Below are 23,633 nucleotides of genomic sequence, written 5' to 3'. Positions count from 1 at the left end.
TAAACTTAGCTATAAAAAAAGAAAACTAAAATTCAACATGTTGTCCAATTCAGAAGCTTTAAAATTGGAACCCTTTTTTAAGGTCTACAATTTGCAAAGACTATTTGATTTTACTAAAATTATATGTATAATATAGTTACTTATCAGGGCTTCTGCTAGCTCTCCATCTTTTGATCAGGTATTGTGTCATTCACATTGTTCTTCCACCCTCTACATCATTCATCAAAGGGAAATGAGCCGTCCCACTTCAGCCATGGGCTACCTTCACTTTGAGTGATAGCATTCTGTCCTTTGCGCATGGGGAAAGGGGTCTGCTCACTTCAGCTATTGGCTAAATTTCATGTGAGTGACAGCATTCTGTCTTTTCACAAGGAGCGCATCCACACACAAAGTTCTTTCTTTCAGAGGCAGAGACTACAATGGCACTGTTTTTAATACTACAAATATTATTCATTTTAGTCTGTGTTTATTTTTATTTCGATGAATGCCTTCCATCTCCTCCAGCAATAAAGTTTTGCAAAAAACATGGCAAAACAAGCACTGACTAAGCCAAAGGTCTGGAATTCAACAAGAGACCTGTTGGCTTTGCTAATGCTCGTGTTTCTGTGGATCCATTTTAAGACCACCAACGATGAATAGGCTTAAGCAATGAAGCAAATGTTTCACAGGAACTTTCTCCATTGTTTTCAGCCTGTCAAAAATTTAGGCTGACACTACTAGGCATCAATACTTTCATAGAACAACAGTGACAGCTTTTTTTTTGTTGATGACCGGGGAACAGGAAAGCACCTATTTTTTTTCTTCTTTTTTAAATAATAATTAAGCCTCCCTGGGTTCATGACTAAGTACTCAATCCAAATATATTTCAAGTTGTGCATCTGTGACACAGGTCTGGGGCTGTACAAGGACTGTTGATATAAAGGATGGTACCAGGGAAGAGTTCTGCTGTCTGTCACCAGCACCTCTATCGTCCTCGAATTTAATTTAAGCCTACTGTCAGAAATCGGGTTATTTATTTTGGAGTGGATTGAACCCTACCAGGTAAATAAACGCAATCTGGTTAGGTGAAATCACAGTTCTGAGAGAATCACAGGTCAACCCTGATAACTACAATACAATCAGCATGCAACCCCCAGAAAAATTTGTATCAGGTTTAGGTAGTACTAATAATTTTAAAGTAAAAAAAAAAAACAACAAACACATTAATGTTCTAAACTAATTCAGAAACCTAAGTAACAATGTAATGAGCAAAAGACACCATGATCATTAAAATTGGTTAAGGGGAACCAGAGAAAGGAATTTTTGGTGCTGTAAGGCAAAAATCGCCTAGAAAAAGGAAAGAGTCTTTGAAAGACAACAGTTGATCACGACGTAGACTCAATTTCAGGCCAACCACGATGGGGCAGAGGTTGGTACATGTAGGTCATACCAAATGGGTTGTATCCGTCAAAGATTTTATCTTTGTACTTAGTCAGTGGTTGCTGAGAAAGGTTCCTTTAGTGAAACCTGTAAACCGAAGCTTCTTAGGGCAGGCTTCTGGTACCATATCTCTTTCCGGCAAGTCTTCTACAGGGTCCAGTCCTCTGTGCTCTCTTGGAGACAGAAGTCCTTCTGCCTTTTCTGTGTATAAGCAGGCAAGCAGGAGCCAACCACCTGACTCTTGGAAACCAGTTCAAGTGCCTGGGTATCAGCAAAAGCCAGGAATCCCTGAGTTCTTGAATAAGTCCTCTTCTTCCAGCAAGAGCCAGGAATCTTTTATTTCCAGCACAGACTTCAGCCTTCTTCATGTGGACTTGTCCCATTTCCAGAAGTTGGCTGAGGGGTGGTGTTTGAGGTGCCAGATTTATCCTGTGCACTAGTCAGTGAATAGAGGTTTTATGCCCCCCCATTCCTGACCATTCTTCCACAGTACTCACATCTCCTTTTGCATCATTTCCTCTTTTTGTTACCACAAAAATGACTCAGGAAGTCCTATTCCAGTATGGCAAAAAAACTCAGCCATCCACCAGGTCTCCTTGGCCACTTCCCTGTCAAGATAAATTATCCTCCCACCTGACAGGGTCCAAATTAATTCTCTCCCCAATGTTACTTAGCCAGACTGTCTAGGATGATCCTAGGAATTAATAGGAGAAGCCTTCCCCAGCATCTTAAAGACAAAAGAAGTGTAGTGCTAAGGATTTCCATTGTTCTGCCAGTTGTTCCTGCCCACTTCTTTCTAGGTGGTGAGCAGCTAACACTCTTCTGCTGTTCTTGGGCTCGTGGGCAGGTTTTTTTTTATCCTCTGAGACAGAGTTGTTAACTGTCCAGGAGAGGGTGTTTATTCCAGCTCTGGAGGTGCAATGTGTAGCAGAACTGGGTTTATGCCAGTTCTGGCTCATGCAACCTAAAGTTCACTTTTATAAAGCTTCTTTTACACTTCGCCATTAAGTCAAATCAAGCAGTAAGTACATTTGCAGAATTTTCATTTGAGCTTTTAGACTGGTAAAGATAGGGGACACATACTTTAATCTTATCTAGGTCTGCTCAGAGGCAAGTCTATAAAGCCTACACACAAATAGCTTTTGTGCTTTATTTCATTGTGCCATTATGAGAGCATACTAACATTAGTAGGTAGTGTACCTTATTTTTTATATATTCCCAAATGCCCTGTGGGCTTAATAGGCACACTTTCAAGGTGAATTACTAACATATAAAAATAGTATTTTCCTGCATGGTACATGTGTTGATCCTGACCTGTGTCATTGCAGAGCATTTAAACTTTAGCCCAACTAGACCACAGTGGTGCTTCTGGCAGACATATCTTTTTTGGTGTACATGTAGGTAGTGTAAGTGTACAGTGCAATCTACATATGACATTTAACTTTCATGACATCGGTGGGTTATTGCACCATTTACAATGGTCATACATAAGTAAAAAGTTAAATAGAGAGTTAAATAACTTACAGAGATAAATTGAGCAATTGGGTGAAAATAATTTTACTAGTACTATTTTACAGCTGAGGCTTAAGTACTATGTCTCTGAATGGCCGTGGTACAGTGCACAGAGTTCTAAAACAAGCAAAAATTGTGTCCATGAAAGCAACAAGTCTGGGGTGACCATGCCGAAAAAGTGAATTTACTAAATCCCCAGTGATGTAAAACTTACAAGGGTTCACATACAATTCATCCAATTTAGTTTGGCATCCTTCCACATTCAGGATGATCTATTTATGGCCTGTGTTTGTAATAAACCGATGTCAAACCAAAGAAGCAAAAAGGCGTACAGACTGAGACAGACTTTAGGGCACAGGAACTTTGGGTAGTTCCGTATTAAAGAGGTTTAGTGAGGAAGAGAACGAGATGAAATAAATAACTTGAAAATTATTACTAAGATGTTATTACCCAGTACCTCTTGGTTGCACTACCTCTCACTCCTGCAGAAAGTGTCGTGAGGCAGGTTGTTTGACTCTTTTGAGAGCCATAAACTGGCATGATTCAATATGCACCACAACACCATGTTACGTTGTGTGTATTTGTAGAATGCGACTAACCACCTGTGAGGGTATCAAGCCACTGAGAAGAGCAGGCTTGAGTGAAGGGGAAGGAGGAAATCATACCTGTTTAGTCTGGAAGAGCAATGTCTTTAGGTTCCTTTGGAAGTCCATGAGGGAGGTTCTGAAGTGCCACAGCCAAGACCTGGAACGACCTCCCGCCTCTGGTCTTCTTGATGCGAGGGAGGTGTGCTGTTGCCTGGGGTGCAGATTGAAGGTGTCTTGTGGGTTGGTAGAAGTTGAGGTGGTGTGGAGAGCTTTGTAGGCATGGGTGAGTAGCTCAAACTTGTATCATTCCTTACTCCAGTATTGGAACTTTCATAGATTCACATGCTTGAATCATTCCCCGTCGTCAAGATGGGAGTCCTGGTACAATTTTCACAAGTAATGTTAAAACATATTGAAGAGAAAAAGGCCCTAGGCCTCTTCAATTTCATAGTCTATCAGAGTCATTTTGTGAAAAGGACCAAACCTGATCCTCCACCAATCAGGCGACAGCACCCTTCAGAACCTCCTGAGAGAAGCTCTAGCACCTCAGATTTTCTACCGCACGTCGTGCTAGGGAGTCTCCTCAGAGCTCTGCTCTGTCTTCACACCTTTATTCAACTATTTTTCTCTCAGAGAAACTCATTTATTTGGATTTGTCAACTATGTCTGACAAGGAAAAGAAGAGTCTCTTCAGAGACTGCAAGACTTGTGTTAAGAAAAGACTTCATTTTGAAGACCCTCACCAAGACTGCATTTACTGCCTGTACCCAGATCATTCAGCCAAAGACTGTAAGATTTGCCGTACTTTTTCTTCTAAGACCTTAAAAGACAGGGAAGGCAGATTATTAATATGGCTGCAGAAACTAAAACATAGGAAAGATCCAGTTTCTGATTCTGAGAGTGAGGAATCATCAACATCTAAGAGATCATCTAAAAGGGCAAGATCACGCTCTAGATCTCCCTCACAAATATCAAGAAAAGCCCTCAAAAAGACTGCTTCAGGGTCTTATAAGGGTCGCAGCCCATCTTCTTCCCCAACTAAAGTCTCAAGTAAAGAGGGGAAAAGACATTCTTCCAGTTCTGAGAGGCACAGAAAGTCTTCATCTGTTCCACCATCTGTGCCTTTCAAAAAGCCATCCTCTGTGACTGGAAAAAAGGCTTAGTCGACGGATTCCCCGTCGACGCCACCGTCGGTGGGTGCATTGCCGATGACAACAGCTACTTCTGGATTTCCATTGTCGCCGGCGGAGCCGTCGACATCGTCGACGAGAACAAGTACCCCACCGTCGACGAGAACTGCAATGACGACATCAGTCGACGGTAGACTGGTCGGCGAGGCTTTCTGCTATTAAAATAACTGTGCGTCCAGCGTCGACGGCACCGTCCATGACGAAGTCGATTTACACGTCGTCAACGACACCGTCGACGAGGGAAAAACATCAAAAAAGAGGAGAAAAGTTAACTCCAACCCACACATCACCTAGTAAGGTATCCTCCCTTGTGCCAGTACATCTTTTGGAGGGAGATGAAGATTCAGATGAAGACGGGCCTTTTGGAACAGCCCACAGTCCTTCTGAATTGAATGTAAAGTACCAGGAAGAGGAGGAATATGAAGAAGCTTATGATCCCCAGGTTTACTCGGAACATCAGCAATATCAACAGGGGGCGTATATTCTTTTCGACCTGCTTACTGGCCTTAGAGCGATGTTAGTGGATTACAACAGAAGGTTTCATCCTCAAGGATAACAACCTCCTCCATCACCTATTTCTGGTGTTTCTACTCCACATCAGAGACCAACGTCCTTGCCCCTCACAAATGTGGCCACTCCGGACATGACAATTCCCCAAGACACCGACATCTCAGAAGGGGATCAGGAAGAAGGAGAGCTCATGGACAGTCACTCAGAGTGGGACGAGTACATTATCCCTGCTCCTTCTTCTCCTTCTCATTCAAAGGTGGAATCCCCACCAGAAGACATTGGAGGTTTTCACAATCTTCTAGAGAGGGCAGCCAAGCGTTTTGCCTAACTGTTACCTACTAAGCAAACAGACTGTTTCCTGTATGATTTTAAAGAGCCCTTTCAGAAGTCTGTGCACTCTATCCCGATGGTGAACTACCTGTGGGAAGAGGGCCTTAAACTAATTAATAATCCGGCAACAGTCACGGCAGTTTTGCCACGTCTGGATAAAAAATAAAAAGCTCCTGATGATGCACCAACATGCTTAACAGGACATCCTCCTCCGGATTCAGTAGTAGCTCAGGCAGCTCAAAGAAGATCAAAGAATCCTTCTGCCCCGATTTCCGCACCCCCAGACAAGGAGGGTAGGCGGCTAGACAACATAGGGAAAAGGTTTTCGTCTATGGCTAGCCTAGTAGTTAGAGCTGCCAACTCCTTGGCTATTTTGTCTAGATTCGACAGACAGCTTTGGGCGGATATTGTACCTTTTATTAACCAACTGCCAGAAGACGCGAGATCGGCGGCAAATAAAACTGTACAAGAAGGTCAACGCACGTCTGCAGAGCTTATAGAATGTGCAATGGATATAGCGACCACTGCTTTTAGACAGCTTGCAGGTGCAGTTGTACTAAGAAGACAGGGCTGGCTTAAAGCCACCTCGTTTCGCCCAGAAGTCCAGAATAAAATCCTAGACTTACCCTTTGATGGCCAAGCGCTATTGGGAAAACTTGTTGATGAAGCCCTACAATCAATCAAGACGGACACGGCAAGGTCATTAGGGACCCTGCAATATCGAAGATCATCCTTTCGTCCTAGGGGGCTTGGCCAACCCTCTTACAGAGGGGGATATCAACAACAGAGATATTCTTCCTATCCATCATCCTCACAGCAGTATCGTCCATACTACTCGCAAAGGCAGCCGACTCAACCAGCCTATAGTAGACCAGCAGGCCGTGGACGTTCAACCCGTCCGGCCAAAGATTCAGCTCGTAGAACCTGATGTTTTCGAGGCGCCAACTACGCTCACTCCTCCTCCTGTCACCCTGGGCGGGAGGATCTCCTTATTCCTCAGTCAATGGCAAACCATTACGTCAGACAAGTGGGTCCTACAATTAGTGGAACGGGCCATACTTTAGAATTTATCCAGATACCTCCCTCCAACCCTCCCCGCAGGACTCCTTCAAGGTATCCTCAACAACTCAAAGAAGAAGTCGACAAGCTGCTTCTCAAGGGAGCTATAGAGAAGGTGCCTCGGGCCCAACGAGGAACAGGATTTTATTCCAGGTTCTTCATCATTCGGAAAAAGTGGAAGGATTGGAGGCCGATCCTCGATTTAAGGGAACTAAATGTATACCTAAAAAAGCAATCGTTCCGAATGATCAGCCTGCAAGACGTCCTTCTGCGTCTCAATCAAGGAGATTTTATGTCATCACTAGACCTCAAAGACGCATACTTCCACATACCCATCCACCCTGCCCACAGAAAATATTTGAGATTCACCGTAGCCGGGAGCCATTATCAATACCGCGTCCTTCCTTTCGGACTCAAATCAGCCCCAAGAATATTTACCAAATGCCTAGCACCAGTCGCAGCTTTTCTCAGAAGAAGAAAGCACCAGGTTTTTCCATACTTAGACAATTGGTTAATAAAGGCAAAGACTTACGCAGGAGCACACAAGTCAACAAGAAAGTGCGTTTCCTTACTGACCAATCTCGGATTCACAATCAACTGGGAGAAGTCCAACCCTCTACCAGTACGCAATATTACTTTTCTGGGAGCAAAACTGAACACAGAATCCGGCATGGCATGTCCCACGTTAGAGAGGCAACAAAGATTACTGACCCTAGTGAGTTCCATACAGAGAAGACGAAAGGTTACTGTCCGTCTCTTCAAATCACTGTTGGGCATGATGTCTTCATGCATACCTCTAATTCCTCTGTGTCGGCTAAAGATGCGCCCCTTACAGGAGCAGCTAAATCGTCAATGGCTCCAAGTATCAGGCACTTTCGAGGACCAGGTACAAATAACTCCGATAATGATCAGAACTCTGAGATGGTGGTCTCAAAAGCACCATCTGTCAATCGGCCTCTCGTTTCTTCAACAGCCAGCCCTGTGGACCATAACAACGGATGCCTCACTGGAAGGCTGGGGAGCGGTGTTACAGGACCTGAAAATAAGTGGCAAATGGCCAATGCATCTGGCATCGATGCATATCAATTGGCTAGAACTCAGGGCAGTGCACCTGGCCTTACAAGCGTTTCTCCCAAGAAACTCAGGATCGCAAGTGGTGATAAGAACGGACAACACCACTACGATGCACTATCTCAACAAACAAGGAGGCACAAGATCTCTCACCCTCTCCAGGGAAGCCCAAGCGATCTGGAACTGGGCCTCGCAGCAAGGCATCACACTATCAGTGGTACACTTGCCTGGAATAAACAACAAGACAGCAGATGCACTCAGCAGGCAGAAATCGGACTGCCACGAGTGGGAGCTAGACCAGACAGTACTGAACCAGATTTTTTCCCGGTGGGGAACACCAACGGTGGATCTGTTTGCGAAGAAGGACAACGCCAAATGCCGGTTCTTCGCAAGTTGGCATCACCAAAAGGGATCTTGGGGAAATGCGTTTTCGATAGTCTGGTCAGACATCTTTGCTTACGCCTTTCCTCCCATTCCGTTGATCCCAAGGGTCCTCACGAAGATGAAAACAGAACCGCGCACTCTGATACTGATAGCCCCGTACTGGCCGCGCCAACATTGGTTCACAGAGCTCCTCATTCTGTCAGTCAAACCTCATATTCCAATGGAGCCGTTACCTCAATTGCTAACAATGAACAATGGCCAGGTTCGGCACCCCGATCCGCAGTCAATGCGGTTATCAGCTTGGCTCCTCACCACAGAGAGTTTGCGCATTTGAATATCCCGCAGGACGGTAGGGATATTTTGTCGAAGGCCAGAGCGGATAGCACGAACAAGACGTATCAGTGTAAATGGAAAAGATTCTGTGCCTGGTGTCATCAGCGTCGGATTGACCCTCTAGTCTCACCACCAGAGGAAATATTGCCGTATCTCTTACAGTTAGCTCAATCTGGCCTAGCACACTCATCCATTAAAGATCACTTAGCAGCTATAGCTGCATACAGACTTTCAGATGACACACCCTCACTCTTCTCTTCTCGGCTGATTAAGAGATTTCTAAAGGGGCTTTTCAGGGTTTACCCTCCTTTCAGACCACCACCGCCTTCGTGGAATCTGAATATTGTTTTGGCACAACTGATGAAGCATCCGTTTGAACCGATCCATCGTGCTTCCCTCAAGTTCTTGTCGTGGAAGGTTGCCTTATTGATAGCCCTTACATCAGCTAAGCGGGTCAGCGAGGTGCAAGCGCTGTCCACCCAAGAGCCATTCCTGCAGCTTAAACACGATAGACTGTTAATGCGCACTAACCCGCATTTTATTCCAAAGGTTCCGTCAGACTTTCACATGAACGAACCTTTAGTCTTCAAGTCTTTTTTTCCCTCATCCATCTACTCCGGCGGAGAGGGCATTACACTCTTTAGACGTTAAAAGATGTGTTTAATTTTATTTGGACAGGACTAAATCTTTTCGACGCTCTAATCAGTTATTTGTGGCGTACAGTGCTCCTAGGAAGGGGTACCCACTATCCAAACAGAGTATTTCCAGATGGATCGCCTCAGCCATTCGCTTTTGCCATCAAGCAGCGGGCAAACCTTTGCAGTCATCTGTGCATGCTCACTCTACGAGAAAAGTCTCATCGTCAGCGGCACTGTTTGCTGGAGTGCCACTACAAGACATTTGTAGGGCAGCAACGTGGAAGAGCTGTCATACTTTCACTAAGCACTACTGCTTGGAATCCCTCTCTCACGGAGAGGTAGCAGTGGGCCAGGCGGTTCTCAGGAATCTCTTCAGGTGAAGGTGAGCCATTTCTCCTACATCCCTTCATCCTAGAACAGGTATGCACATTGTTTACATAAAAAAAAAAAAAGAAAAACAGAAACGTATATAAAGATAAAAGAACGCTATCACAATCACATAAGTGAGCAGGTTTGCAGACATTGATCATGTTACAGTAGTGTCTTATAATAATAATTTATTTTACTGTTTTTCTTGGATTTTCATCATGTATTTCCACAGGTATATCTGTATGTAATAGAGATAAGTATATAGGTGTATTTATATATATATATATATATGTATATGTATATATATATATAGACATATGGGCGTATACTTAAATAGTTCATCATTTTATGCATGATGATAATAAGGTTTTGTGGTTCAAGATATTTTGTTTATTAGAGGTGTTGTCATATTACAATGTGCATAGTTATTGCTCTGTACTCTGATTCAAGCATGTGAATCTATGAAAGTTCCAATATTGGAGTAAGAAAATAAGTTACTTACCTGTAACTGTAGTTCTCCAGTATTGGAATCTTTCATAGATTCACATGCGACCCACCCGCCTCACCGGAGAAGCTCACTTCACCTCTTTCTTTCTTTATATATTCAACATAATATACGCACTTGTTCTTGGAAAATCTGAGGTGCTAGAGCGTCTCTCAGGAGGTTCTGAAGGGTGCTGTCGCCTGATTGGTTGAAGATCAGGTTTGGTCCTTTTCACAAAATGACTCTGATAGACTATGAAATTGAAGAGGCCTAGGGCCTTTTTCTCTTCAATATGTTTTAACATTACTTGTGAAATTTGTACCGGGACTCCCATCTCGACGATGGGGAATGATTCAAGCATGTGGATCTATGAAAGATTCCAATACTGGAGAACTACAGTTACAGGTAAGTAACTTATTTTCTTAACTGGGAGCCAATAGAGATTGTTGAGGTGTGGAGAGATGTGGTTATTTCACTAGATGTTCAGGATGAGTCTGGCGGCAGCGTTCTGGGTGGTGTGGAGTGGGATTAACACATGGGTTGGGATTCCAAAGTAGAGGGCGTTTCCATTATCAAGTCTACTTGTTATAAGAGCCGGGGTGGCTGTTCATCTGGTGTTAAGTTGAATCCACTTGAAAATCTTGTGCAGCATTTGCAGAATGTGGAAGCATGATGAGGTGACTGTTGATCTGTTTGCTCATGGAGAGGTTGGTGTCCAGGATGATCCCGAGGTTCTTGGCAGGAATGGTAGAGGAGGCCATGGAGGAACCACCAAGAGACGTCCCAGGGGGAGTGGTTGTTGCTGAAGATAAGGACTTCGATTTTGTCTGTGTTGAGCTGGAGGCAGTTGTTTTTCATCCAAGGAATGGCATTACTCATGAAGTTTGCTTTGGCCGTGCTGGTTGCATTGGTAAGGGGGAGGATAAGCTGTGTGTCATTGGCGTAGGATACTATGTGATGCTGTGAGCTCTCTCAATATCCCCAGACGCGTCATTTGACATTGAAGAGTGTTGGGCTGAACAGCGATCCTTGAGGGACTTTGCAAATGAGCTTCTTGGGTTCTGAGGTGTAGGGGGGAAGTCTGCCTCATTGAGTTCTGTCCATGAGGACCGAGGATATCCACTTGAGGGCTGGTCTGCAGACACCCCAGTACTGAAGCTTTCTGATGAGTGAATTATGGTAGACCATATCGAAAACTGTAGAAAGGTCGAGGAGGATGAGTGCGGCAGTGTACAGAATTGTTATTTGAAGCCAAACCGGACCGCAGGATCAATTTAAGAGACACGCAATTTTGTTGTTCCTCGCTTGCTTTGCAGGGATAGCTTATGTATACATTTGTGAGATTCAACTGAGCACCTAGGGAACTGTAATGTGTTTTTAAGTATTGAGTCTATAATGAGTTGAAAGACACCTTTCCCTACTGCTTTAGTCAGGGTTGAAATAATCCCATTGTGCTATGCACAATTTGCCCTGTTCTTGGTTGAGAAAGGGTTTAAAGATACCCATTTTGTGGTTTCATGTTTCATTTGATTGTTTCTGCCAGTTTGAGTAATAGGTGGTGTATTAAGTGTTGTGAGACCTGTAAATAGATGTGCTTTTGGTTTGTATGAATGGGATTGGGTGTGACCGCTGTGTGAATAATTTTATGCGGTTGAAAATTTATAGGTATCATTGAAACTAGAGTCTGTTATTTTTTCTTCTTGTGTTTTATTATTTTCTGTCTTATGTTTCCTGTGTGCATTGTATTATTTTTTAAAGGTAAGAGATATGTTATCATCTGCTGTGCTTGTAATGCATTCTGTGCACACCTCCATTGTTCTCTGCGCAGCCAGTCTGTGATGTCATGGAATGTTGTTGAGTGACTGGAGGAGTGTGACAGAGAAAATGGGCTGATCAGAGAGGATACTGCTCCTAGTGGGGTTTCCTTATTATGTAACTTGCAACTTATCCTATAACCTTTATGATACAACAGTTAATTTTTTCCTCTAGTTGTTTGCAGTGTCGCTTGGAATCCCTGGGATTGTTCATATTCCAGCTAGGTCGTTTGTTTTGTGAGCTTTTGTTTCTGGATGGAGCGGTTGGCTTAGTTGGAGAGCCATTTATTGAAGAGCTTGGTGTCAACATAGAGGTTCCCGATGTGGTTGGGTAGTTTCTGTAGGGTCTTAGTCCAGTTTCCTGTGGATGGTTTGCCCCAGTTTCTTGATGGTGCTTTGGGTCTTTCTGGTGGGATGGCTTGGTGGGTGGGTATCATGAAATTTATATTTTAGTGGCCAACCATGTGAGCGGGGTCGTGTGAATGGTGGTGATCCTGCTGTTGGAGGAAAAAATAAGATTGAGGGTGTGTCCTGCTGTGTGGGTTGGTCCTTGAATGAGCTTAGTGAGTCCAAGTTGCTGAGGGTGCAGAGGAGGGCTGTGAAGTTGGGGGTCTGTGGTGTCTTCAAGGTGGAAATTGAAGTCCAAAAGGAGGATGTAGTTGGTTGATATGAAGGTGAGGGGCATGATGAGGTCTGCAATGTGGTTGCAGAATTCTGCATGGGGGCCCAGGGATTGTAGGCAGGGGTTCCCTTCAGGGTGGCATTGTATTCCATTCGTACTTTGAAGTGGAGGTGTTCCCTGAGGTTTGTGTCCTAGTCTCTGGAGGCGATGTCTGGATTGGTGGCGGGGTTGAGCCTTTTTTTGTTCAGGAAGAGGTTGGTTGTGTTGCTGTTGAGAAGGTCCCAGATTTCAGTTGAGTGTTTCTTGAGGGATCAAACTTTGAAAAGAATGGAGGACAGTTGGTGGGGGTGTTTGTCAGTTGTTTGGAGGTAGTGGTGTTGGCCTCTGAGGTGTTGCAGGTGAAAACAGTAATGGGTGCAGGAGAACGATCCTACCATGGTGCTGGGGGATGCGGAACAGCAGCATGTTTGCCGGTGTGTGTTGTTGAGTTCATGGAGAATGGCAGAGTAGTAGTGGCGGTGTTTGTTGGCTCCGGTGGCACCTATAGCGGTGGTTGTAATGTTGCGTTGGATGGTCGTGGGGCCAGAGTTCCTGGCACTGGTCATGGTCCGGCACAGATGAGCATAGACGGTCTTGCCTTTGGCACTGTTGCATGGGGCCTGAATTAATGGGCGAGGCTACTATTGGTGGGAAGGACAGTGAGTGGGAAAACCCAGGCGGTAAAACCGCAGGCAGCGGTGGGACCTGGATCAGGTAGAACTAGCAGGAACTGGAAGCCATAGACAAGTGGCAGGCAAAGTTCCCAGGTGCCTACTAGAGGGGTTGCGCTGTGGCCTGCATTAAGTAGGTCCTGGTGTGGGTGGGATTTATGTTGCTGGGAAGAACTGTAAGCGGGAAGATCCTTGCGGGACAACCCAGCAGCGGCAGTGCAACTTGGTCAAATGGCGGCAACTGGATCAGGCTGTAACAAGCAGGTACTGAAAGCCATAAGCAAATGTCAAGGTAGGTGGCCAAGTGCCTTCTCCATCTTTGCTTTTAAAGGAGGCAGTTACCTGCCTACCTAGATTGCATTAAACTGGTTGCCTCCTTTTAAATAATTCCAAAACTGACTGTTTTCTAACTGCCCATAACAAAAATGGGGACAGGTGGCAGATTAAGGTCCTGCATAAATTCCTCCACTCAAACTATGCAAAAAGAAAGGGAATGCATTTCCTCTGAGGAAGAAAAAGAAGAACAAAGAAAACTAGAACAGGTCAGACACAACTTGAGCCGTCTGATCAGGAGGTCTGATTGCTGAGGAAGAGAGGCCCTCACACACCTGATGCAATGTTTTCAAACTGCACCAAGGATTCTGAAAATATTAGAAGCTGGGGGATCCAAAGATGATTTCTTCAAAAGATGGACCTCCATGTCGAGCTTAAACTATAAAGTGATTGCGTCGAATGCGACAGTGTTAATTACTTGCCATTATGTTTCTTCAAGCTCCAGTTTCTCTGAGAGGGAATGCAACAGTAATTGACTTGAAAGTTGCAGAATTTAGTTAAATATTTATGCAGCTGGAGTTCAAAACACTTCATGTCAATAGCTTTAGTTATTGGTCAGCTGTTAATGGCCAACAAAGTTGCAATTCCGTGATTGTTGTTAGCTCACCTTGAGGTCTGAAAAATAAACGAAGTTCATGCGTGAAATTTTACCTTGCGAGTCAAGCCAATAGCTACCTCTTTTAAAGTTACAGGCCCAGCACGACATACCCACTCAGGTCACTGGCCTATTTGCACATGCTAGGAGCATCACAAGGATGTCCTTGACACGGTAATCATAATTTATATAAGGTCGGTTTCAGAAGCGTGTGAAACTTGCGTGTACTTTTACACATTTCTAGCGTGCATACACATATTGCTAGCATTCACTCACCAAAGAAAATAAGAAATGAGGGCAATTTGAAGCTTTATAGATCTCAATTCAAATAAGTGAAACCAAATACATGGTGCTTGGAAGTTGGCACGTTGTTATGTTGTGAATTGCTAGCTTTATTGTTTAATTTTTGTATGTTTAAAATTGCATTGAAGACGCACAACTGGTAGAGATCATAACATATTTTTTGTCGCAAAAACGTAAAACATTGGACTTTTATAGTAAAGCCCATAATTAACATCCCCAATTGTGTTTGTTTATGTAGTCAGAGACTGGATATCCGAGCTCAAGTTGCAAATGCTTTCTTATCAAAGTTCCAATTGACTTCGGATGAAATGAGCATTCTCCGTGGCACAAGGGAAGGTCCTTTGACAGAGGTAAGTTGTTGCATAATATATTTAGGGCACACAATTGCATTTGTGTTCCAAAGGTTTAATGTCATCATTTGTGCGTGCCTAAAAGATCGAGAAATACGATGACAATTGTTTTCACACATTTTAATTTCTCGACCTTGCAGGAGGAATATATTTATAGACTAGAACAAGTGAAATAATGGCCTCTCATTTAGCACAATGCAACGTCCATTTTCAGTCGCAGCTCGCTGGGCTTACAGGGGGCGGGGCGGCGCATGGGGGGGGGTAATATTAATAAAATTAAAAAATAATTAAAAAAAAAAAAAAGTACCTGAATGCCGCGCTGCTGCTCCTCCATCTCCTCAACAGCAGGCAGGCACAGGCTGCCCAGTGGGCAATACTGACGCTGCTCAGCGCCCTCCCAAGCAGACTGAGAGCCTGTGCCTGCTCTCTCCAGCCCGGCAAAACAGTGCCGGGCTGGAGAGAGAGTATAGTGCGCATGTGTCTTTGGCCAGCTCAAGACGGCTGGCCAAACACACGTGCACACTGAGGGGAGTGCACAGTGCACTCCCCTCAGTGCTAGTTATCCCCAATGCCCTGCCACTTTAACAACAAAAGGATAATAACTTTAGTTTATTATCCTTTCGTTGTTAAAGGATTTGCAGCGGTTGCTGCTGGCGGGGTGGGGGAACACTCCTCCGCCATAGCGGAGGGGCTGCCACTGTCCATTTTATCAGCCGCATTGGAACAGTGTGTATATACTCTGCTCCTTAGAGTTTTATGAGCAGAATAAACCTCAAGCCCAGAACTATTGATCTGGCCTTATAATTGTTTGGGGAGCTATACATCTGATCATTAACACCTCTTCCAGTGAAGCAGACCGCTTTAGCATTGGAGACTAGCTAGCTCTCATTAGCAAGCTTCAAGGTATTTTTATCGACTTTTAGAAGTCTTATCGCTGCCTGCAACAGATTATTGTTTTGGTGTTAGTTAGCAAACGTTGACAGACAAAAAGGAAAGGAAATTGTGTTGTGTCTCCAGTGTCTAAGCAAAGCAAACAAGCATTTGAAATGCAATAGGTCTTGCATTTGTGAGAGTTTGAGCTATTGGCGCTGTAAATGCATGATCTGACATTTTTGCCACATAAATTGGTCAATCCTGTCTCATAATTTGTTCCTTTCCTGCCAAATAAATCCAGTGGCCCTGCTTATAACTAGAGCACTTCCGTTAACCTTCTTCCTGTATCTGCAGCAAAAAATGAAAATGATGCCATTTAGCATCCTAATTTAAATCTGCCATGGTAATTACAGTACAAAACCCCTTGTGGTGACCGCCTTAACAAACACATAATGCATGCAGTCCAAAACCCACTACAGAAAATCCTTAACTGGAGGGCGTAAAGCCTGGTTGATCTTGCAGAACTCAAACACTTTCCCAAACCTACTCCAGTGCATGGTGGGACTTGTAGTGCAATTTTCTAATGGGACGAAGAAAACAAGACCCAGAATTCAATGCAAAAATGGGATTTGTAGTCCTGTTTTATAAGGTGTTAGAAGTCCCAAAAGACAAAAGTAAAGCACTGGCTGGAAAACCTACTCATGCATAGAACAAGTAAAGTTAGGAGCTTTTATTTTGTAGTTACTTAGGTTTTTATTCTGGTACCAGAATCGCGAGCAAAACAACAGGAATGGGAATTTTAGAGCAAAACAACTGGAATGGGTGTGAAATTAAACATTTTGAGTTGTGTTTCACCAACATATCGCCTGCTCCATTTAATGGTGCTAGACCTCTCTGGTATCCAACACATAAAACCGTACATCCACTTTCCTGCCAACAACCCTGTGATGCCCAGAGATTTTCAAAAGGTGAGGACTGAGCACGTCCCTCGTTTGAAACCAAACATGCCCCTTCATGTTGTGCAGCTGTGCTGCTATTAAACAACTTCTAGTGTGTGGACTCAAGAAGGAGCTGTGTCAAGCAAGTCACTGAGGAAAAACAACAGCACACCTTTCTCCCTCTGTACATTTGGAAGTTAAGTAGATCAACATCAACAGCCCACAGAAATGCAGGGGCGCGCATCAGAAGTTATGAAGCAGCTGCAATCATGCACGCTTGCTGCAATCAGAGATACCCACAAAACATGCACAACATAAGAGAGCAAACTTGCACTCTCTGCTTACCTTGCTTCCTGATGGGCATGTTTGCAGATCCCGCAGGTCCTTTGCAACACTTTCCACAATCCCACACAAAAAGCTAGCTCCCCAAATGTGCAAACAGTTGCCTTTTTTTTTTCTTCTGCCATGGCTGATGAAAAAATAAAATGTGAGGTCTTCCCAATGGGTGTGTTAGCATTGAGATAGAAACATACCTTTTAAAAGGCAAGTCTAAGCTAAACAAGTTCGCGCTTATGAAACTTCAGAGCTTCACGGCATGGCTGCCACGGAGCACAAAGAGATAAAAGAAGCAGTTTGACATAACTGGTAATCATGCAATGTTCCAATACGACCGATCGCGTTCACGCTGTATGAAACCTCAAAGCGCCATGGCCGCCATCAGCGTGAAGAAGACAAAAGAAAAAAGTAGTTAGACAAAAGTAAAACATTTCGGCAGTCGTGTAGTAATCCATGTAACAGGGTCAGTTTGCAAGGTGGTACCAAACTTGTCTCATAGCAGGACAATCATAAAGCATTCAGAAATGACATCAAGGGATTTTTGAAAGGCAAGCCCATGAATGAGTGAAAGTGATGGGTGTGGTCAAAAGCTTACAGAATACTTACAACAGGTTGAAAAGCGTTTGACCTAAAACAAGAATCCTCGTTTTTTGCTAGCCTGGTAGTCTTATTTAATTTAAAGGTTTTAGATGTAAAGTTTGTAAAAGTGAAGTAGTCACAACAAGTGGTAAAGCTAAACGAATAGCGGGTCACCAGTGCCTTTAATTATGTTGCATGCGTACCAGCCAAGTTCCTGATAAAGAGAATTTGAACACAGCCTTCTCTATGAAAACCCTACGAAGTCGGGAACAAACAAAACTCAAAATGACCTATACTCAAAAGCAAAAACCACATAAAATCTTGCACCAGTTAAATAGTAAGTGGGCATCAAAGTCCGCAAGAAAGGTAATTTGTACTATCTAATTTAGGGAAATATAAGTAAAACCAGAGTAAAGCCAGAGCAACATCTTTCGGAGAACCTCATAAGGTGTTAAAGAAAAGAGAAGTGCTAAGGTGTGAGGTACAGAAGAAACCCAATTGAAGTCACAAAAGCAAATTTTAGGTCATGAATTTGAGAAGCTGAAATAATGGTGTCCGTTTTAGACTAATGTACTGGAACTCTCAAGTCTGATGTTTGTAAACTCCTCGATTTGTACCACTTATTGAGAGTGGTTTGAAGTTATCATCTTTTATTGACTTTGACCTCCTTTGGAAGTCTGTTTTCACTTTTGACAATTTGAGAAGCTCCCTCGAATTACAGTGGCTGCTTCGTCACATCCTCCGTTTCAGTCCTTTTCCAGGTCCTTGTGATTGATTTCGAGAGAGGTCAAGAAACGGGTGTTTATAATGGCTCCTAAATATCCCTAAAAAGGTGCACATTTTTGCTCTAGCTTTAATGCTTTATCATAAATGTGAACGCAGAGTGTGGAAAAAGTCATGGATAGCCTAGCTGACAATCAGCGTGACTTGAAGTGCAATTTAATTTGCAAATTAGATTTTTCCTAAACCAGCCCAGAGCTGCATGTGTTTCTCATGTCCTCTGTGTCCTCCTGAGCTTTGCTCTCTGGTAAGATATAAAGCTCTCTTGGGGAAAGAGTTATTTAAACTGGATTTCCCCTTTCCCTACTCTTAAATTTTTTTCTTTTTCCAACGTCTCTGTTTTATATGTTTTGGCAAAGAATTGACAATACTTATAACTAAGGCAGAACATAAGCTCTGTGGCTGTAATGAATAATCCAAGCAATTTTTGTTATATATCAAACAATACTTGTTCCAAAGTTTGTAACATAACTTCTATTGTTTAGCACATTTAGGACAGAGTGTATCTATCTCTAAATAACACCTCAGTCATTTTGTGCATTATAGCGCACATCACTTGCAACTGCAGACCAATCCCACTGCGCACAGCCCTAGCTGCACGTCTTTTGGCTCTCGCCCTATCATTTTTCTCTCCGTCTCTCTTTCTCTCCATCTGTCAGCCTCAAATCACCCCTGTCGTACTCACAACGGTCACAAATCATATCAGACTTGAGAGACAAATTCACTACTTAAATGAAGTGATTGGGTTTTGTCTCTTGAATCACACATTGTTTTCTTTGCTTTTTACTGGCCTGTTTCTCAGGTTTTCCAAATCTCTGGGTCCCTCTATTATTCTCCAGGTATCAGCCATCTCTAATTGTGCTCCTCATTGCTGCCCTATTTTATTTACATAGTACACAAGTCGCAAATCTGAATTGAACTGTGACTTTCAAGTCAAGATGGCGGAAAACAAAATGTACATAGCCTTTTTCCAGCCAGTCACATTTGTCAAAAAAATAAAAGATGATTGACCGAAATCGTAAATCATTCAATTGCAACTTTAAATAGCTTAGATAAACAAAATTATTTATACTTTCAAGACCACTGGTACCTTGTTGTATACTTTTGCGTCAATTTTGGCGTAAGTCTGTTCTTTCATTTTTCGCTATAGGTGCAAAGTTTCTTATGAAAGCTGAAATAGGATAATGCAGCATCATTCGCCATTTAACTTTTCTCACCAACAAAAAAGTGTACGATATTTGTCATTTCAGACCTCATTTGACTAAACTTTTCATTTGATACATTTCGTGCAGATCCGCTCATAGGAGGCAAAGGTATAGGCAAATCAAAAAATGCCTTTTCACTTGAAAGTACGTCTTAACCATTACAAGAGTGACACCTCCGAATTGTTACTGTGTGCCCTGGTCTGGAATTTCTTGCTGAAATTAAAAGTAGAAGCAGTGATATATAAGTCCATATTTTGGTGCATTGTATATTGTGTGAACGATTTTGCCACGAGGATGTAAAAAGGATAACACCTCTTTTTCGATAACTAAGTGTGAACAATGCTTATCTGGAAAGTCCTATCCTGGAGGTATTCATACTGTTACTCTGAAGTCTTCCTTCTGATTGATTACCTCTGTTTGAGCCTGCTAATATTGATTCTTGGGTCTTCTGTTTCGGCTCCGAGGCATTAAGGCATTAACCTTGATTTATTTTTGTAGGACAAGTATCTCTTAATTAAAAGCAGAAGCATTACCCATCCTTCCCTTTCATTTCTCAGATTGAGCCCTGCACAACTAAAATTCTCATATTTGAATATAGTTGATTCCTATTTAAGTGCTGTGTATCGTCTGTAGGACTTGATGTAGTGTTAGCCGTGGAGGAACTGACTCATTTTCTGGTGGTTTCTGTTTTTTTGGACCACAGTCTCCATGGATCTGGAGCAGTGCAGAGAACAATTTGTATTTCTTTTCTATCTAGGTCAAAGTTGATATTTGTGCATTTTGGATTTGACATTTCTCAAACTATGTATTAAAGATTTCCAAGGATTAAAAACACATTATGTTGGTGTCAGAACTTCAACTTTGCAAGGGATGTTCGCGCCTCGATCATAAATCAGTGCCATGCTAATTCTCTTTTAGCATGCATCCAAATGCCATTAGAGGATAGGAAGCTAGGGCTTTCCGGGCTCTAGGTCAGCCAGGAAAACTAGAATCCCAGAGTCATTCCCTATTAAATGAAATTAACCAGAGTAGTAGCACAGAGTTGTTCTTCCATGTAGTACATTTGCAATCTCTCAGACTCTCTGTGAAGAAGATGAGGCCCCCGTAAAGTCCTAGTCATCCAAGCACCACTGGATCTCGAAAAGTTCCTTGCAAAATCACTCAAAGAGACATATGGAAATAAGTACTAAATAAGTTACTTAATGGCTGAATATTTTCGCAAACTCCACTCATCGCTATTCCATAATCAGAGTTAGCTTGCTTTTTATGATGACGTCTCCACAGATGAGGACTCAGAGACAGAACGTCATCTTCCTGTGAACAAAAATGCTGGCCCGTACCTGGATTTATAAATTGCCAGTTGGTCTAATCCTCACCCAAGATATCAGCACTGTGTCGCATGAATAACAGAGCCTTGGTCTCAGATACTTAGGGGGTCATTCTGACCTCGGCGGTAAAAGTCACTTACCGCCGGCCAGAAGGCCGCCATAACACCGCCGCGGCCGTGGTAAACCGCCACGGTCATTCTGACCCGCAACTGGCAAACCGCCAAAAACCCAACATCCACAAAAATCCGCCACACCAAAGAACAGCGAACAAATGGCGCTGACCAAACCTCCACCGTCACGCCAACAGAAAAACGCCCATACCATTCCGACCCACAAATCCACGCGGCGTTCTTTCAAACGCGGTATTCCATTGGCGGTACACGCCGCCACGGTCAAAATACACACACACATAGAAAACTCAGCAACATTGGTCAGTTCGAAATACGCACACCTGATACACATACTAATACCACTCCCACACACCCAACACAATATAAAGCACACACTCACATCACCCACAAGCTCCTACGACCCGAAATCATTGATGAAGGCGAGAGACAGAGCACAGAATAGAGAATCCCACAACACACAGGCACACAACACCATCACCCACACAGAATCCACGCACCAAACACCACACACCACCACACGCACCACACCCAGCACCACAAACGCCACCCCACACCTCAACCACACCACCCCATGGCACCCCAAAGACACCCCAGGTTCAATGACGCCGAACTCAGGGTCATGGTGGAGGAAATAGTCCGTGTAGAGCCCCAGCTCTTCGGGGCACAGGTGCAGCACACCACAATTGCCAGGAAGATGGAGCTATGGCAAAGGATAGTGGACAGGGTTAACGCGGTGGGACATCATCCACGCAATCGGGAGGACATCAGGAAGAGATGGAACGACCTACGGGGGAAGGTGCGTTCCATGGTATCAAGGCACAACATTGCAGTGCAGAAGACTGGCGGCGGACCCCCACCTACTCCCCCAGAATTTACCACGTGGGAGGAGGAAGTCTTGCACATCCTGCATCCTGAGGGCCTTGCAGGAGTAGGCGGAGGAATGGACTCTGGTAAGGCAAATCTTCACTACTGCTTCCCACCCCCACCCCACCTGCATGCCAAATCATACCCCCACCCTCACCCCCTCCCCCATCACACCAACCCCTAGCAAAAGTCTCACCATCACAACCCATCCATCCCAACACCAAGCCCTGCATGCGACCACAAAGCATGGCCACCCATCACCAAAGCATGCCCACTGCACACACACATCACCCCCACAAGCCACCCTCACAAAAGCCCCCACAAGGAAATGCCAGCACATGGGTACACGGACACCCACCCATCACACGAAATGCCACACACAGAAGCAATAACCATACCTTTATACCCCTGCAGGACCCGAACGCCACCACACCGCCACGGAGAGTCCAGAGATGTCCATCCCACCCCCAGAAGAGGCCCCCAGCGATGACAGCAGCTCTGTCTCCCTGGAGCCAGACAACCAGCCCGGCCCATCGGGGACCTCTGGACAGTCGGTTCCCCACAGACAGCCACAGGCTACACCAGACCCAACCCCCTCTGGGAACACCAGCACAGCTCCCACCCAGCGGGCCCATGCCTCTGTCTCCAGGGCATGTAAATCAGCGGTGTGTCCACCACTACAGGGCACCCAGGTTGACCCACCACCCCAACAACAACAGGGACCTGGGGGCAGTGGTAGTGGGCACACCGTCCAGGGGACAGAGGCCCAGGAACACAGGGGAACTGGGAGGGCTGCTGTGCGACAGGGGGGGGACAGGTCTGGGGAACCGACTCTCCAAGAGGCCCTCTCCACCATCATGGGAGCATACCACCGCTCCCAGGAGACGATGGCGACGGTACTGGCCCGGTTCCAGGAGATCCAGGAACTGCAGGAGGAACGGTACATGGGGTTCAGGGAGGAACTGAGGAACATCGGTTCCGCAATGGGGACCATCGTCCTGGCCCTTACCCAGATCGTCACCACATTGCGGGACCATGTGGCACCCCAAAGGGCCCCTGTCACTAGCCCAGACCAGGAACAGCCTATCACCTCCGCCGGCGCTAGTGGACAGGAGGCCCCCACACAACGACAGGCCACCAGAACCCCACCTCCTGCAGAAGATGAACCACCCCGCAAGCGGAACCTGAGATCTCACAAGAAGACAGAGTAGGATTGCAAGACCCCCGCCAGCCTAAGATACCCCCTGATGTCATCCCACTGTCCCACATTGTCACCCTGTCCAACCTTGAACTGCCCTTGCTCCATCCTTTCACAGGCATATGGACAATGCACCTGTGCGACTGAGAACTGGACTCTGCCATGGACATTACTCCACCCCCACCCATCCCCGCTTCCCAATCATTTACCTATATGTAGCACTTAAAATAAATCACTTATTCCACTTCAAAAAACAGGAGTCTGCTTGTATTCTTAACAAATGTATTACACATAACGGTGCAATAATGGCCAGTTACTTTGTGATGACAACATACCAATTTCAATAAGCTTTAGTCCATGGGCAAAGAAACCAGAAGTCAGGCAGTGGGTCATACAGCTCTGAAAAGGGAAGGGAAAGTCACAAATCAGTTAACAGGAACTGGGGGGAAACACAGACAGTGGAGACGCATGAGGCCTCAAGTAAAAGTAAATTGGGGTGGCTGTTTCTTACCTGTGTGCTACTGAAAGTATTGTTGTATGACTGTATCCCTGTTGTCCGTGTCGTCCCCGTCGTCTTCCTCCTCTTCACAGGCTCCACAGCTGCAACAACACCACCATCTGGACCATCCTCCTGCAGAAAAGGCACCTGGCGTCGCAATGCAAGATTGTGAAGCATACAGCAGGCCACGATGATCTGGCACACCTTCTTTGGTGAGTACATGAGGGATCCCCCTGTCATATGCAGGCACCTAAACCTGGCCTTCAGGACCCCAAAGGTCCTTTCTATG

The 23,633-nt window shown here is 44.5% G+C and overlaps 1 protein-coding gene across 1 annotated transcript in view; it reads left to right on the top strand.

The window, feature by feature from the left end:
• The window catches only part of COG6 (component of oligomeric golgi complex 6), a 521,976-nt gene that overhangs the window by 101,448 nt on the left and 396,895 nt on the right, over nt 1-23,633 (top strand). Inside the window, exon 5 of the mRNA XM_069205482.1 lies at nt 14,502-14,613. Within this exon, the coding sequence (XP_069061583.1) occupies nt 14,502-14,613 (112 nt within the window). The remainder of the gene's footprint in view (nt 1-14,501; nt 14,614-23,633) is intronic.

The sequence above is a fragment of the Pleurodeles waltl genome, chromosome 8 (assembly GCF_031143425.1).
Source record: "Pleurodeles waltl isolate 20211129_DDA chromosome 8, aPleWal1.hap1.20221129, whole genome shotgun sequence".
NCBI lineage: Eukaryota > Metazoa > Chordata > Amphibia > Caudata > Salamandridae > Pleurodeles > Pleurodeles waltl.
The sequence above is the reverse complement of the archived record's forward strand: the minus strand, read 5'-3'. Positions and strand labels throughout refer to the sequence as shown.